The sequence below is a fragment of the Narcine bancroftii genome, chromosome 11 (assembly GCF_036971445.1).
Source record: "Narcine bancroftii isolate sNarBan1 chromosome 11, sNarBan1.hap1, whole genome shotgun sequence".
Lineage (NCBI taxonomy): Eukaryota > Metazoa > Chordata > Chondrichthyes > Torpediniformes > Narcinidae > Narcine > Narcine bancroftii.
In genome coordinates, this window is record NC_091479.1 from 79,927,037 (window position 1) to 79,945,423 (window position 18,387).

The 18,387-nt window shown below is 46.0% G+C and overlaps 1 protein-coding gene across 1 annotated transcript in view; it reads right to left on the reverse strand.

The window, feature by feature from the left end:
- Positions 1 to 18: 18 nt before the first annotated feature.
- The window catches only part of LOC138745998 (peptidyl-prolyl cis-trans isomerase FKBP4-like), an 18,996-nt gene continuing 627 nt past the window's right edge, over positions 19 to 18,387 (reverse strand). The window contains 10 exon segments of the mRNA XM_069903660.1: positions 19 to 2,279; positions 2,692 to 2,928; positions 4,859 to 5,044; positions 7,534 to 7,617; positions 8,029 to 8,119; positions 8,667 to 8,823; positions 9,935 to 10,055; positions 11,482 to 11,517; positions 11,519 to 11,625; positions 13,069 to 13,213. Coding sequence (XP_069759761.1) covers positions 2,139 to 2,279; positions 2,692 to 2,928; positions 4,859 to 5,044; positions 7,534 to 7,617; positions 8,029 to 8,119; positions 8,667 to 8,823; positions 9,935 to 10,055; positions 11,482 to 11,517; positions 11,519 to 11,625; positions 13,069 to 13,213 — 1,305 coding nt within the window. The 3' untranslated portion in view covers positions 19 to 2,138.

The following is an 18,387-nucleotide window of genomic DNA, read 5'->3' on the forward strand; positions in this document are numbered from 1 at the left end:
CACAAAAAGCATGGAGCATTAAGTTCCTACATTTTTATTATTGGATTTTCTTCTACGTTACCTTCAACACAAACAGTATTTAGATACAATCACCCTTTGCCTATAAATCAAGCTTAAGAATATGGTACTGCATGCAGATCTTGTATAGTATGTTTTTTCCCCCCCCACCAGAAAGTACTGTATTGCATAGAACTTGAAACATTATCCCTTTTACAAGTTTGTTTTCTAAACAAATGGCCCTTTAAAAAGAATCCAAAGAGAAACTATGTGTGGCTTACAGAATATCCATGAGTTTTCATTAAATGTTGAAAAGTGGGAATGTAGCCATAGCTATTAAATTTTATAATTTAAAAAGATGAAGTAGAGCTCACCATATTTTATTTTGAATTGAAATTTTAAAGAATTGAAATCAATACTTTGTTGCTATAAAAACCACTATGAAGGTTTTCCATTTATTAAAGATATTTGACTTTTGATTAGTGTACAACAGGAAACATACCCATTCACTTTTATTTGTTATACATCATTTGTTATCTAAATGTTGTTGAGCTAAATTTACAACATAGATAAATCTTAGATTTTGGAGGGGCAGCTCATTCGAAAATAATCTAGGCAGTTTTAAAACTGCTGGCATTTGGGTACATTGAGGTGCTGAAAACCACCTTGATAGGCTAAGATTGTCACAAAATTAAAAGTGAGAGAACAGAATTTCCATGGCAACTCATCACATATCAACAAGATCTAAACCAGCATTTCCTTAACGCAATAGGATATGTACAATAATGAAAATCTGGTGACTGTCATAAAAAAATATTAAAAATCTAAAGCAGCGATTCCAAAAGTGGACGCAGCCGTCGTCACCCGCACACCCCACCCCCCCAACCTCCTGTGAGTGGTGGAAAGATCCAAGGGGACATTCTGAACCTTCAGTCTTGTTATTAAAGTACAACTCCGATTCTCCGAAATCCTCAGTTATTCCCCGAAATTAAATTTTTTTTTGGATAAACAAGGATATCCGAAACAAATCAGAAATTCTCATTTATCCAAATGTTTTTTCTGAACCAAACTGACCAGGGCCCTTGGGCTCCCAGCATGAGCGGATGCCTCAGTGGGAGGTGTCAGTGATTTACTGATGGTAACCAAATAGTTTTTTAAAAATTGTGACATATTCAGGATGGTTTACATGGAGAAAATATGGAGGAATCTAAAGCATAGAAGACACCATAAGGAAATGAAGTTTTTTTTCTTAACATTGAATAGAATATGGAGTGTGCCATTATGTGGAATATAGGTTTATTTAGCTAGATAATGCCCATAAAATAGAAATAGTTAAGAGGAAACACTGGCAAAGTTAAAAGAAATTGGGCAGGAAAAGACTAAAGTTGTGTATAAAAAACACAAAAACCAATTGGACTGAATGGGTAGTTTCTCTGTCATAAATGAAATACAATACATGGCCATCTCCTCTGCAACTGCTATTTCAATATGGGAAAATGAATAACCATCAATATTTAACCATAATAGTGCTGTTCTGTGGTGTGCAGTAATTCTATAATAAAGCTGTATGACCTGATGATACAAATATACCAGGTACAGGTTAAAAAACAAAATTCTTTTAAAAAAAAACCAAGTGCACCCCAGGAATACAACAACAGCACCAAAAATACAAAACTTTACCTCAGTTGCAAAAACAAGTCACAATGCTATTTCTTGGATTAATCACTTAAGCAGAAGAAATGCACTACAGTTGACAATTCATGAAAAAGATGTAATGACACCAATATTGGGAGGAAGCGGGAAAATGCCTTGCAACTTAAAGAATAAGCCAGTTTTCAAGTTAGAACAGTTATCAATTACTTATTCTAGTTTCCTTAACTTAACCTGAGTAGGTTTCTCATTCGCAATCTATGACACAACAGTGCACCACAACTAGGCCCAAAGAAAATTAACTGCTGCCACTCTAATCTGATTCAACCCTAGCACGTGCGGTCTTTTTTTTTTTTAAAGTAGCTTGTGTAACTCAGCTGAGTAGGTAAATAGAACTTTTTACTGGTGTACATATTATACACACAGAATACTGTGTTTTTCCAAGCCTTAAAAAACAAATACTACATACAGCCTCAAACTTCACATTATACTTATGCTGTAGCATCCAATCCTTGGGACTTTTGGTTGGGGTCTGTTTCCATGGGTTCTCCTTTGCCTCCTTCATCCAAGTTCTCCTTATTCTCTTCCTCCATGGCAGGATCCTTTTCTGGTTTGGTTTTGAGAACTCCTTCCTATTAAAATATGGTCATATCTTATTCAGAAAACTTGTATGTCAAGAGCAAAAGCAAAATTAGGAAAGTATAGATATCACTTGAAGTTGTTAAAAGCACATCCAAATGCTACCTGTTGCATATTAAAATAAGGGATTAACCCTTTGGACTTGTCATTTTTAACCTTTCATATTGGGTCCATGGATAAACTACAGTATAAACCAGCGGTTGGATATAAAACCAGCCCTGCGAAACGGAGACAAAGAGTATATGCAATTGTTGGTAGTCTCTGAAAACTGGGACAGAGTCCAAAGGGTTAAGAGTTAATGAAATGGTATGCTGACTTAGTTACATTTTCCCTTTCCAATAAATTCCAATGACTTCTATCCAGTGCTTCATTTGGATATGATTTAAGTCTATTAACATTACTTACCTTGGCATCAGTACTTGCAAATTTTGAGAACATTTTAGCATAGATCTTTTTCTCTCTATCTAATTGTTCTTTTATTTTCTTCTGGCAGATTCCAATTTGCATTTTTGCTGCTTTGTTGGGATAGAGCTGCACAATTTTCTGGAAGTTTGCTTTAGCCAGTTCAAAATCATTCATAGCAAGTCTTGCCTCACCCATTCTGAAAAGAGCCTTTTCATTGTTTGGATCTAGCTCTAATGCCTGAAATAAAAAGCAGGGTCATTTTTGGAAGAACTTTATTGTCTGTTATCCTATCAAAGTAACTCAATATCTGATGTGGAACAAAAGCAAGACTTTAAAACCACAAAATATACACAGTCAAATAACAGGACCATGGGTAATCTGTGATCCATACCAGTTAATACATTTGATTATAAAATAAATCTATCCATTATGGCTTTAAAATTAAAAAAAAACACAAAACTAACCTAGCATCAACTAGCATTTGCAAAGATAATTCAAAGTTACCATCAGCAAGGACTGACATTTGGTTAAAAAAAAGCATCATCTAACTTCAATGCTATACCTTATTGGCTGTTATGAGGCTAACATCTCAATGACATCCTCAACAGCAGATTGGAAAAAGTGTATATCATGGCTAATGTGATTTATGGTGTGAAAAATAAAAAATTAAAAAAAAACAAAACAGCAGATTGAAGAGCATCTAAGGTGTGAAATCTTTGTCCAAGCTGTCCTGCTATACCCATGGTCCTGCTTTATTGTACTTGATTGGCTTACTTCAGTGAAACCCCGTTATAACATGATCGTTTGGGTCCAAAAAACGTCATTGTGAAAAAAACAGGGTCGCACTAAATCGGGTTTACTTACATATACTTGTTCAACCTGCCTCACCTCCATTTCGGCTGAATCCCTGTCCTTCTAGCACAACCTGGCCACACTCCGGCTGCATTACCTGGGCATCAGCTTCCTGCAGGACCAGAACCTTTGGCAGCTGTTCAAGCTGAGGGAGTTGGCCACGTGAGAAGAGAGCGCACTGCTGCTGCGTCTGGATAACCCACTGTACTGCAATTGCCACCTGTACACCAGCTTTGACCAGTGGCCACCGGTGTGTACGACTCCGGGTGTCACCAGCCGAAGTACTTCAGATGCCGGGTGAGCAGCTCAGGCTAATCAACAGGTCCAATGACTCATCCTGCTATATCCAAATTCATGTTAAATCAGGGGGCTTTTAGATTATTTAAAAAAATATTAAAATCGGGGGTTCACTGTTCCTGCAAGGATACTTCGTAACTGGTGAAGCAGAAGATGGAAGTGCAAAACTCAATAGTCCAGTGGAAACATAACAAAGATGAATTAAATGGGTTGGACTAGGAATGCAATTTCACTGGAGAACTAAAGAAAAAGGAGGTAGATGGATCTTGCAACAACAGGATTTAACTCCCTACCAAACTCTGGTGTGAACAAGAACAGTCAAAAGGAGAAGCCCCGATTGAAGACTCAGAAATCGACAACCAGTGTGAGCCTATGCAGTTCACCTTGCATGCAGTATTTAAATCTTACCTGTACATCTTATGACTTTACTATCACAATGTCAGAATAATAAACTAATTGCAAAAGTTGAGGTTTAATTTCCTAACACTGTATTCTAAGCTAGTAAAGTACTAATAATGAATGAAAAAAAGCAAGATGAATTCATAGCTAGTGAACTTAGCTGTATAAATTACTGCTTAAAAGTATTAAAAGATTGAGCAGCTTTAAACTCAGTTTTGTCCATCATGTCAAGTTGGTACCTATAGAGGAGAAAGGGTCAAGTTTAAAAAAAAAAGATGGATTTTACCTAAGGACTGACAAATTTAGATATAGTTTAGCACAACACCCCAATGATGCATGAATTGAGTTAACCAAACTTGATGCACAAAAATGCTTGAGAAACTCAGCAGGTCACTCCACGTTCTTTTATGTAGCAACGGTACATAACCAACATTTTGGGCCTGAGCCATTTGTCAAGCTCAAACCTGAAATGTGTCTTTGCTCCAGTGACCTGCTGAGCTTTCCAGCACTTTTGTGCATTAAATTACAATCACAGCATCTGTAGTCTTTCTTATTTAAAGAACATGTATGGGAGGTTTTTTAAAAAGAGCTGATGGTTTTCATTAGGAGTATAACACACCTTTTCACAATTCTCTACAGCTTGCAAATTTTCAACCATTTTGATGTGGCACATAGCAAGGTTAAGATGGGCTGCTAGCCTCAGTGCATTAGATTGCTTTAATAATTCGTCAGACAGTCCACTCTCATGTTCCAACCAAGATACAATTTTCTTGTAATGGATGATGGCCTGCTTGTACTTGCCATCCTGGTTAAAAAAAAAAACACAAAACATTATAACTGGAAAATAAAAGGCTAACATTTGTGGAACACAATAATATCACAAAGAAAGCAGTCTATTTTATTTACCTTTGCATCAATATTTCTAACAAACAAGAATCCAAATTATCTTCATATTATGTGTATTTCCTGCCTACATATTAGTTCCTGTTGTCACAATTTTCAGCTAATGTTTTATATCAAAATGTAATGTTTTTCCAATATGACTGTGAAGGTTTCAACCACCTTTTAGGTATTCACCATTTTTGTTATTCAAGAATGACAAATTTGTGGATGACATGAAAATGAATGGTCGTGGTGATAATAAGGTAAGTTGCCTAGAGGTACAGCAAGATGCAGATCAGATGGAAAATTGGGTGGAACACTGGCAGATGAAATGTAATCCCAACAAATGTGTAGATGTCAAACAATAGGGAATTAAGGAAAGTTGAACAAGGGATCAAGGGCAGTTTTTTGTTCTTCAAACAAATGTACTCAGCAAAGGATACAGCCTTGATGCAGACAAATGGCAACCATGTAAACAGGCAGAAAAATTGGTATGGACCCAAGTGGGCCAAAGGACTCTGACTGTTGCCCTACAAAAATCTTGCACACATATCGTCTAACTATTCTTCACCATGCAATTTTCTGTGTTAAATGTTTTGTTACAATTTTAATCTAAATTTTAAATGTCAACTGCTTACATCAGAGTCTATCAAGATGTTAAGGGTATGGGGGTCAAAAGATGGTTTTGCATTGAATGTTAATGATAGCTGGTTAGGTGCTGAGTTATTGGAGACAATTAACTGGCACTTTTGTAACACAAAGCTGATTTTACACTTATCAGCTAAAGACAGAATGACATTCTGGTTTTACTGCATACAAGCACACACAGTTTCATTTCCAAAGCCATTTAAGAAATTAAACATTGTGCAACCGTGCCCACTTCTCAGAGGAGGAGATGAAGATAATAGGGTCCAGGAAAGTGCTTTGAGGTTCTCCAGTAAATATAACAATCTTCGTTTGTACAATACATTCAGTTATTACATCTAGTCTCGCTTTTCACATATTTAATAGAAAATAATTTTAAAATAAAGGTTGCACACTTTCCCCACACAATTACATTTTGATTTATTTAAAATTTGAAGAGAAAATCAAATGCTTCTACAGAAATTCCTTGATGGAAGAAATATCCAAGGCCCTTGGAACAAAAAAGGTCTTGGAAATAGGAAATTATGGAATACTTATGATAGAAGACAACAATAAATTATATTTTCCAATTACTGTAAAAATTCGAGTATAATGCGAAAAACTTTGGACCGAAATTTGAGCTCAAAGTAGCATCATATACGGGCGGGCAGAGAGACGCCAGCGCGACCCGGGCGGGCAGAGAGACGCCAGCGCGACCCGGGCGGGCAGAGAGACGCCAGCGCGACCCGGGCGGGCAGAGAGACGCCAGCGCGACCCGGGCGGGCAGAGAGACGCCAGCGCGACCCGGGCGGGCAGAGAGACGCCAGCGCGACCCGGGCGGGCAGAGAGACGCCAGCGCGACCCGGGCGGGCAGAGAGACGCCAGCGCGACCCGGGCGGGCAGAGAGACGCCAGCGCGACCCGGGCGGGCAGAGAGACGCCAGCGCGACCCGGGCGGGCAGAGAGACGCCAGCGCGACCCGGGCGGGCAGAGAGACGCCAGCGCGACCCGGGCGGGCAGAGAGACGCCAGCGCGACCCGGGCGGGCAGAGAGACGCCAGCGCGACCCGGGCGGGCAGAGAGACGCCAGCGCGACCCGGGCGGGCAGAGAGACGCCAGCGCGACCCGGGCGGGCAGAGAGACGCCAGCGCGACCCGGGCGGGCAGAGAGACGCCAGCGCGACCCGGGCGGGCAGAGAGACGCCAGCGCGACCCGGGCGGGCAGAGAGACGCCAGCGCGACCCGGGCGGGCAGAGAGACGCCAGCGCGACCCGGGCGGGCAGAGAGACGCCAGCGCGACCCGGGCGGGCAGAGAGACGCCAGCGCGACCCGGGCGGGCAGAGAGACGCCAGCGCGACCCGGGCGGGCAGAGAGACGCCAGCGCGACCCGGGCGGGCAGAGAGACGCCAGCGCGACCCGGGCGGGCAGAGAGACGCCAGCGCGACCCGGGCGGGCAGAGAGACGCCAGCGCGACCCGGGCGGGCAGAGAGACGCCAGCGCGACCCGGGCGGGCAGAGAGACGCCAGCGCGACCCGGGCGGGCAGAGAGACGCCAGCGCGACCCGGGCGGGCAGAGAGACGCCAGCGCGACCCGGGCGGGCAGAGAGACGCCAGCGCGACCCGGGCGGGCGAGGTTGTATTATATATGGGGGCAATGGGGGGGGGGGGGGTCACATTTTACACAAAACACATTATACACTAATATTTACAGTTTTCCTTTTGTACACCAAGGTGCACTGGCCCTGTGTGATAGACATGATCCATTTATATAATTTTTTAGCTATAATATTACCTTGAAATATGACGTTCCCTTCTCCTTGACAATGGAAGATTGCTCCAACTTCTCATCTATGTTCATTTCCCAAGATTCCTTTGCCTGATAAGAGGTGAAAAAGTGACTGAGACTAAAACACAATTTAATCAAGGCAATGCTAAAACCTCATTTTTTCCCCCTCTCTCTGCTGATTATCCAGCACCTTATTCGAAAGCATTCAGAATAAGAGCAAAAGCAAGAGCAAAACTGGCTGTGACTACCCTATCGCCTGGCCCCCAAACAACAATTTGCCACAAATGACTGAAGTTTGAATTAGATTTTAAACCTAGTTATAAATAAAATGCTAGTTTAATCTATGTGTGTCAAAGATCTATTTGATCTCTCCTCTCCAGAATAAAAACTTTTGACAATTCCAGCAATATAAAGCAATCTGGCAATTACCAATATCATTAACAATGATAGGACTGAAATAGAACATCTCTTGACACAAATGTTAACTTAGTAGTTTCTTACCTTTTCAAAATTCTTCAACACAACTTCATATACTAAGTTTGCATTTGATGGAATGTTAAATTTTGCACTCCCTGCTTCTCCAAATCCATACCTACGTGAACAACATTAGGTCAAGGAACTACTCAAATTAATCATCAAATATTATAATGTTAATTTATATACAAATATTGAAGAGACCTATGAATTTTAATCATTTGTTACTTTTCATACCAGCCTCCAATATCTTCATTGTATCCTGTAATCTCCTATCTATACAATAATAACTCTCGTGTCATATAGCAATTTATTCAAATCGGGCTCCATCAATGCACATCATTTCCATTCTTTGTGGAGTGAAATGATTGTATTACATGATCTCAACCCCTACTGACAAAGTAGAAATCCAATTCAAAGACAGCTTCTTCAAGTACTTTGCAGATCCAATAAGAACCACCTTTTATTTACTACTCATATGGTCAAGGAAGGTGGCTTTTTTGAATTCTCACTGTTGTGAATCAGGTTCTTAATACTTACCTTGGTTCTGTCAAATTTATTAATTCACTTCATAATTCTATGGTTTCCAATCTTGTTGAGCCAACAATCTTTGCCCTTCATCCTGGTTTCTCAATAAAAATGATTTAGAAAGAATTTAAACTTACTTTGGTTTTAATGATATGATAGCTTCTTCACCTTTTTCCATTTCTTGCAGTGCCTTCTCAATCCCCGAAGGAATATGATGTTCCTCACCATCTCCAATGATGAATGATACATCACGACTGTCAAAGATTGTACCTTGATATTTTCCTTCCAAATGGACTAAATAAAAAATAGGCAGAAACAGAATTCTGTCAGAAATTTTCAGCTCTGACAAGTGTACATTCATAACAGGGAAAATTAATAGCTGAACTTTATATCTGAACCAGCTGGCGTCTCCCTCCCCGCCCGAGCCGCGCTGGCGTCTCCCTCCCCCGCCCGAGCCCGCGCTGGCGTCTCCCTCCCCCGCCCGAGCCGCGCTGGCGTCTCCCTCCCCCGCCCGAGCCGCGCTGGCGTCTCCCTCCCCGCCCGAGCCGCGCTGGCGTCTCCCTCCCCCGCCCGAGCCGCGCTGGCGTCTCCCTCCCCGCCCGAGCCGCGCTGGCGTCTCCCTCCCCGCCCGAGCCGCGCTGGCGTCTCCCTCCCCGCACCGAGCCGCGCTGGCGTCTCCCTCCCCGCCCCGAGCCGCGCTGGCGTCTCCCTCCCCGCCCCGAGCCGCGCTAGGCGTCTCCCTCCCCGCGCCCGAGCCGCGCTGGCGTCTCTCTCCCCGCCCGAGCCGCGCTGTGGCGTCTCTCTCTCCGCCCGAGCCGCGCTGGCGTCTCTCTTTCCCCCACGCCCCCCCCCCCCCAGTCGGTCTGCTATCAATGTAGATGCCTGCTGATAATCTTACTTATCTTTAAAACTGGCAGAAACATTTTTTTTTACATTTTACTCCCGCGTATAATGCTACTTTGAGCTCAAATTTCGGTCCAAAGTTTTTCGCATTTTTTTTTTTTTTTTTTTTACAGCCAAATGAACCAGCTCAGGAAATCACCTTGGTTGTCATCGACTGTTGGGCCAAAGGGGCTGTTTCCATGTTGTTTAACTTTATGAATCCATCCCAAGTCTTACAAAGGCTGAATAATTTTGTTTGGTCTTATTGGTTTCTGCTAATCAGTACAGTAATTAAATTGATATTTGGCCAAATAAAATTGCAAAAAATCTAACAAAAAGGGATTGGTCTTATGTGTGATTCTAAGTGAGATAAGATACTACATTTCCTGCTGAAATATCATTTTCCCTTCACTATCTGGGGACAAAAATTCCTTTGCCTATGCAATTTTCATAGTAGTGTTCAGATGATTTACTAAGGGAAGCCAGGTGCAAAAAATTATAGAAATAAAATACAGAGTCTTACCTTCAACTGAAGCTCCTTCATTTGGTTTAGAATAACTTTCTCCCTTCTTTCTGATTCGTCGAATGATTCCACCATCTTCATCCTCTGCCAGATCTTCGGCTTTAATTTCAAAAAGTTCAATCTTGAAATCAGAATAAAAATGAAAATGATTTCAAATATCAGATACCTGGCTACCATCATGTTTAACTTAATCTTTATTTCGAACATCTTATCGATCTCCCAGTAGCCCCCATTCGCTATCTCTTACTGACATGTCTGTCCATGGCCTGATGTACTGCCAGACTGAGACCACCCATAAGTTGGAGGAACACCTCATCTTGCGTCCGGGGCACCCTCCAACCGATGGCATAATGTTGACTTCTTCAGTTTTCTGTTGAAAACCACCCCCCCCCCCCTACTTCGTCTCCCCATTGCCTTTTCCCCAGCTCTGCCTTTATCTTTCTCTTCCTTTTCCCTTTGTCCCCCTTCACAGAGCCAAAAATCAATTCTCACCTTTCTTCTTATCATATCCAATGAACACCTTCTGTTGGTCTAAACTCCTCCCCCTGCCAGTCTTCATTCAAATGCCTTCCTGTTTTCAGCTCATACAGGCAGGCAGTCCCCGACTTACGACCTAAGCAACTTACAACCATCTGCACATATGACCAAATTTTAAAATTACGTGGTTTATGTTGTATTTCACAAACTATAACAGAGATACAGGCATGTAAGAGCCAAAATGTGTGTACTTACCTTGTTAGTGCGAATGCACGAACAAGTCTTTGACAGGCGCATGCACATTAGGTTTGCATATTGGAGTTCAGTTGAAGCATAAGCGAGAGTTAAGGATCCGATTTCAATATCATCAGGGCATTTATCTTCCATGCATGCACCAAACTGAACTCCAATAAGTGAAACCACCGAAAGCTTGTGTATGCACACAGGAATCAAGATGGCCACACCCAGCTCCAGAATGCCAACTAACAACGTAAGCATGGATCAGAATGTGGAAAGATGCCACTGTTAATCGACAAATTCAGGAAGCTTTGTTATCGTCAAATATATGATGAAGAAAGATTTAATAAAAGTTTGCTTTAAGAGTTTAGTACTCCATGCACGTGGGCACAATTCTGACTTGCGTCATTCTGAGTTATGGCCGATCTTCGGTCCTAACTACAGTTGTAAGTCGGGGAGTATTGTACCTTGAGAATGCTTCAGGGCCAGAATGTTGGGAATATGTCTTTACCTCCGATGGACTCTGTGAGATTGGCTGAGTTCCTCCAGCATTTCTGTGTATTTTTACTACAATCATAGTATCTGCAGACTTTTTGACAGATGAGCTATTTAACCTATCATAAACATTGCTTCATTCATCAATAAATCTATTGTTGAACAGATTTTAGCATTAAATAGAATTCTAAGTCAGAATATCATATGGTTTCTTAGCTGTCATATTGCAATGTTATAATTCAAGATAGTTACATTTCTATTCAAAAAAAGGAATAATCAGGCATGGTACAAATATTCAGACAGTTTCTGAGAAACAATGATTAAAAAAGAAAGTGCACCTCAAATACAAGAGTAGCATTTGGTTGAATTTTTGGGTGGGCTCCCTGCAGAGCCATAGGCATATTCCGGTTTACAGATGATCTGACAGACTTCACCAATCTTCATGGTGGCCACAGCAATATCCCATGCTTTAATAACTTGCCCTAAACAAAAGGAAAGTAATTGTTCTACTTCATCGGTATAGTTAGATAGCATAGAAAAAAAGCCCATCCATCCATTATATTGATCATCAAGTACCCTTCTATTCCAATCTCATTTACCAGTGTTTGGACCAAAACCTTTCATGTGCTGGCCATTCACATGCTTCTTAAATACAGTTTCTCCAACTTGTGCCACTTGGACAGTCAAGTAATTATGGGATTTAATTTTACCTAGATAATAATACAGTACCCTGTATCAGAAACACTTGGGACCAAATGATATTCAGTTCTTGGGATTTTTCAGTTTTTCTGCCAAAACCAGAAAAACCCCAAAACACAGTAGAATACTTGTATCAGCAGAATACACAGGTTATATCAGCTCATATGCATAAGCAGAAATAATGTTTAACACATTTCTCACCCCCCCCCCCACAAAAAAATTATTTCTGCTGCCAGTCCCTGACTTGTTCCCGCTCCTGCCCGGGGGCCCAAGGAAACTTCTTCAATGCGGACAACACCATACCCAATGTTGAGAATGGAGTTGCCCTTGCCTACTCCAGCTGTAGATGATGCTGAAAACTTGGACCCAGCTCCATTTGGCATCTTCCCAGCCAGAAGTAGATTTAAAAAAAAAACTGTTATTGCAATCAAACCAGCACCAAAAGAGCATCAGAGCCCCACATGGGGCAAATCAAGTGTTGAATATTTCCCCCCCCCCACTTGTCAGTACTAAAAAAAGTTTGGTTTTTGGAACTTCGGATACAGGGTACTTGACCAGTATTATGCAACTTCAATGTAAATTGGCCAGTGACCTGGTAATAACAACATTTTGAACTGGATTGTGCTAAACTAGATAATCCCATAACATGCGATTTCTATATACCTGCACTTACCTAGGCTGGATGCAGCAAAAGGAGGTAAGTATACAAGTATTAAAGTGCACAAATGTAAATCCCTGGGAAACGAGGGAAAATATTTGCTGGGGTCTTGGTAAAGCTATTTTCATTACCTTCACCTCATATAAAGAATGGAGCATGGCTAACAATGCCTCTTTATTTAAGAAGGTCTGCCAGCTCAAGCCCATGAACTAAAGGCTGGTGAACCTAACATTAGCGTTGAGAAAGTTACTGGAGGGAATATACGAGGCAATAAATCAATTCTATAATTTTGTTGCTTAATGCTGTTAGAAAAAGTGGATAAGCAGGTTGTTGATTACAACAGTAATTCTTTAAGCCCAAAAAATATACCAATAAATCTAAATATTCTTTACAGACCCTACCTTCAACACAAAATTGAAAATATTCTCAAAACATCGGATGCCTCTGATCCTTTTTAATGCAATCACAAAAAAGGTTTTCAATGGTTTTCCTGAGCTGAGACAATTCTGGGTTGTGCTGTTTGAAATTCAAGAAAAACACATAGGACATTTGTGACAAATATTCTCACCTTTTCCAAGATCAAATGTGAAATAATCATCCCGGTCTCTACTCGAGTCAAACTTAGATCCATCCAAGAGCACACCTGTGTAGTGGACAGACACCTTATCCCCTGTCATTGGGGTCTCATCCCCCGTACCCTCCTTTTTAACTAGCTGTGAAAAGAAAAATTATTGGTAAAATATACTTCCAGATTTTAAGGCAATCAAGTTCAATTTTACTAAAGTTTAAAATGTTGAAATATTAAAGGAATTTAAACTATATCTTAATAAAGCAATTTTAAGAATAGAACATAGACATCTACAGCTCTTCAGCACAGTGCTGTGCCAATCTAATAACTAGAAATTCCTTACATGACCCCATTTTTTTCAATTCCATGTACCTATCTAATAATCTCTTAAAAAATCCTAATTTACCTGCCTCCACCACCATTGCCAGCAGCACATTCCATGCACACAGGGCAGGGTGCAATTAAACCAAGTTTTCTGGTCGAGAACCCCATATCTAAGATCCACTGACATGCCATTACAACTTGAAAAACGATTTATCACTTGACTTGCCCATGTGGGGTTCTGATGCTCCATTGGCACCATTTTGATAACTGAGCTCTGGTGTACAAAGATCTAGTTGAAAATGGCAAAAAGGCCTGCAGATACCACTGTGGATAACAGCAATAAGAAAGAGATATTTTCTTTTTAAAAAGTACTAAACATTATTGCTTGTGAATTTTCCACTTGTGGTGTCACGTCACCACTCAAAAACCGGCCGTTGTTTTAGTTTAACGGCTGATACAGGTATTCTACTGATGCCACTTTGCTGCTTGGTTCCATTGTTCCGAAATCCAGAAAAAAACCACCAAAAACCATATAGTCCCGAGCATTTCATATCTGGGATACTGTAATACAAAGCTAGATATCTGAGGATTATTAAAAAAGTATGCAGGTGTGAAGCCTAAGATTCTGCAAGGTCGGTGCTGAGAACTTGATTCTTCTGGCTGGATTGTCTATTACTAGTAATTTATATCAGAAGGAATTGATAATTATGGGATTGAAATTAGAAGTTTCTCGGTACAACAGGGTTGCAATTTTTAACATTTATTTGGTCATGAAGTGTGGACAAAGTTGACAATGAAATGTCAGCATTAATTCTCCATTTGGAATTGCTGTGTAGTGGACAGACACTTTATCCGTCATTGGGGTCACATCTCCTGTACCCTCCTGTTTAACTAGCTATGAAAGAAAAATATACTTCCAGATTTTTAGGCAATCAAGTTTAAAACTCAGCTCCACTGGCAAGTATGGATGTCCATGTAGATAGACTAGAGATTGATTGATTGGGAGAAGATAATGGTGAACCAGTTGAGTTTTTAATAACTATCTAGATCATCCTAATTGAATGCTTCATGTTGTATTGCTAGTTCAATAATTTAACTACTATGTTGTATAGTGTTTGTTAAAATTCTCTACTATCCCAGACATTCAGTTAATTGGTACATTCAAGGTTGATGCAGATTTGGGTACAAAATCAAGACATGAGGGTATTGGGTAGGAAAGTGGATGACAAAGATCAATCATTATCCTACTAAATGATGCCCACAGCTCACACTTGCTTCCCTTCCTTTGTTGTGAGAAGGGAAAGGTATAAGTATCTGTATAAGATTATGCATGTTATTTAAGTAAGCTAGATACAAAATTGCCCAAGTTTAAAAAAAAATTAGAAGAAACATTATTGAAAGAATAACTTATCAAATTTTTCCCCTCAAATACAATGGAAATAGATAAACAATACTGCTTTTTTGATCAACAGAAAGTGAAGTGAGCTAGAGTGGAATTCTAATGTGGTCACAAACTAATCAAATTGAACAATTCTGTGCTATAGCATTCTGAAAGGATATTTTTCAGATTCACAAAGCAGATTTCAAGAACCATCTCGAGAATTTAGTTCCCTGACCCCAACAAGACGAAGGTTGGAAAATATGCTGAAAATATTGGTTCATCATCCCTTGCATGTGATCTGGGAATGTCAGTGAAATTTAAAACTGAAATAATCTACATGCCAGGATAGAAAACTATTCCTTTTATTTCCCAAGGTAAACAATCTAAAAAGAATGACCAAAATAACTTTGCAGCTGCTGCAACCTCTGATAAAGAAGACATCGACTTAAAAGATTAGCCCTGTTCTCCTCTCCCCAGAGGCTGCCCAACCTGAGTATTCACAGCAATTTTTGTTTTAATTTCTTGAGTAGAAAGGTAGACACACAATATAAAGATTCAGGAAATGTGACGATTGTGGCTACTGCTACTGTATTAATCTACCAGCCTCTTCAAACTACTAGTTTTGCATGAGTCTCTTAAATGCTATCATATCTGTTTCCACCACGTTCCGTGACAATCCGTTCAGGCACCGACCACTCTTTATACCCCACCCCCCTTTCCACCTCACAGTAAATCCATCTCCTCTAGTATGTGATATTTTTACTCTTGGACAAATGCATGCATTGTGCATTTTCAATTACTCCACCAATTTTCAAGTCTTCAGAAAAATAAATCCTTTCCCAGTGATAGATGGAGCGAGTTTGTGGAAGAAGACGACAATGGATGGTTGAAGGGCGCTCGGGGCCGCGACCAGCTCCTGGTGGGTGGGGGAAGGTTCTGCAGGGCTGCACATTCTCTGCGATGTGTTGGATTACAGCAACAAGGTTCCACACGGGAAGGTTATACTCAACCTCTGGCGCCCGTGTGTGAACACAGGAGGAAGATGCCCTGGGAAGGTTGTACAGAGCGGCAGATAAAAGAGGCAGGATCCCCCATGGGTAGATTGTGCAGGGGCCGTTCACCCTCTGCCGTGTAGATTCAGCTGTAAGGTTCTCCCTTGGGAAGGTTGTGCAGGGCCACACACCCTCCTCAGGTACAGGAGTAAGGTCCCCTCCCCCGCACCATGGGAGGTGGTGCAGGAGCAAGGCTCTCTCCCCCCCCCCACCCGATGGGAGGTGGTGCAGGAGCAAGGCTCTCTCCACCCACCACTCCGGGAGGTGGCACACTTTCTACACAGGGCCGGCGGGGGGGGGGAGAAGCGGAGCAGGGCGGCGGCGGGGGGGAGAAGCGGAGCAGGGCGGCGGGGGGGGGAGAAGCGGAGCAGGGCCGGCGGGGGGGGAGAAGGCGGAGCAGGGCCGGCGGGGGGGGAGAAGCGGAGCAGGGCCGGCGGGGGGGAGAAGCGGAGCAGGGGCCGGCGGGGGGGGAGAAGCGGAGCAGGGCCGGCGGGGGGGGAGAAGCGGAGCAGGGCCGGCGGGGGGGGAGAAGCGGAGCAGGGCCGGCGGGGGGGGGAGAAGCGGAGCAGGGCCGGCGGGGGGGGGGGAGAAGCGGAGCAGGGCCGGCGGGGGGGGGAGAAGCGGAGCAGGGCCGGTGGGGGGGGGGGGAAAGCGGAGCAGGGCCGGTGGGGGGGGGGGGGGAAAGCGGAGCAGGGCCGGTGGGGGGGGGGGGGGAAAGCGGAGCAGGGCCGGTGGGGGGGGGGGGGGAAAGCGGAGCAGGGCCGGTGGGGGGGGGGGGGGAAGCCGAGCAGGGCCGGTGGGGGGGGGGGGGGGGGGAAGCCGAGCAGGGCCGGTGGGGGGGGGGGGGGGAAGCCGAGCAGGGCCGGTGGGGGGGGGGCGGGGGGGGAAGCCGGAGCAGGGCCGGTGGGGGGGGGGGGGGCGGAAGCGGAGCAGGGCCGGTGGGGGGGGGGGGGGAAGCGGAGCAGGGCCGGTGGGGGAGGCGGGGGGGGAAGCGGAGCAGGGCCGGTGGTGGGGGGGGAAGCGGAGCAGGGCCGGTGGTGGGGGGGAAGCGGAGCAGGGCCGGTGGTGGGGGGGAAGCGGAGCAGGGCCGGTGGTGGGGGGGAAGCGGAGCAGGGCCGGTGGTGGGGGGGAAGCGGAGCAGGGCCGGTGGTGGGGGGGAAGCGGAGCAGGGCCGGTGGTGGGGGGGGAAGCGGAGCAGGGCCGGTGGTGGGGGGGAAGCGGAGCAGGGCCGGTGGTGGGGGGGAAGCGGAGCAGGGCCGGTGGTGGGGGGGAAGCGGAGCAGGGCCGGTGGTGGGGGGGGAAGCGGAGCAGGGCCGGTGGTGGGGGGGAAGCGGAGCAGGGCCGGTGGTGGGGGGGAAGCGGAGCAGGGCCGGTGGTGGGGGGGGAAGCGGAGCAGGGCCGGTGGTGGGGGGAAGCGGAGCAGGGCCGGTGGTGGGGGGGGAAGCGGAGCAGGGCCGGTGGTGGGGGGGAAGCGGAGCAGGGCCGGTGGTGGGGGGGGGGGGGAGCGGAGCAGGGCCGGTGGTGGGGGGGGGGGGGGTGGGGGGGAAGCGGAGCAGGGCCGGTGGTGGGGGGGAAGCGGAGCAGGGCCGGTGGTGGGGGGGAAAGCGGAGCAGGGCCGTGGTGGTGGGGGAAAGCGGAGCAGGGCCGGTGGTGGGGGGGGCGGCGGGTGGGGGGAAAGCGGAGCAGGGCCGGTGGTGGGGGGGAAGCGGAGCAGGGCCGGTGGTGGGGGGGAAGCGGAGCAGGGCCGGTGGTGGGGGGGAAGCGGAGCAGGGCCGGTGGTGGGGGGGAAGCGGAGCAGGGCCGGTGGGTGGGGGGGGAGCGGAGCAGGGCCGGTGGTGGGGGGGGGGGGGGTGAGGGGGAAGCGGAGCAGGGGCCGGTGGTGGGGGGGAAGCGGAGCAGGGCCGGTGGTGGGGGGAAAGCGGAGCAGGGCCGGTGGTGGGGGGGGGGGTGGGGGGAAAGCGGAGCAGGGCCGGTGGTGGGGGGGGGGGTGGGGGGAAAGCGGAGCAGGGCCGGTGGTGGGGGGGGGGGGTGGGGGGAAAGCGGAGCAGGGCCGGTGGTGGGGGGGGGGGGGGGTGGGGGAAAGCGGAGCAGGGCCGGTGGTGGGGGGGGGGGGGTGGGGGGAAAGCGGAGCAGGGCCGGTGGTGGGGGGGGGGCGTGGGGGAAAGCGGAGCAGGGCCGCGTGGTGGGGGGGGAAAGCGGAGCAGGGCCGGTGGTGGGGGGGGGGGGTGGGGGGAAAGCGGAGCAGGGCCGGTCGGTGGTGGGGGGGGGGTGGGGGGAAAGCGGAGCAGGGCCGGTGGTGGGGGGGGGTGGGGGGAAAAGCGGAGCAGGGCCGGTGGTGGGGGGGGGGTGGGGGGGAAAGCGGAGCAGGGCCGGTGGGGGGGGGGGGGGGGGATGCGGAGCAGGGCCGGTGGTGGTGGAGGGGGGGGTGGGGGGAAAGCGGAGCAGGCCGCTCGCCTTCCTTTAAACCCGGACAACGTGAGGAAAGGCGGCGGGAAACCGGCTTCGGCCCCGCTGAATGGTTCTAAAAGCACCTGCACCTCGGCCTCGCCCCTCAGACCGACA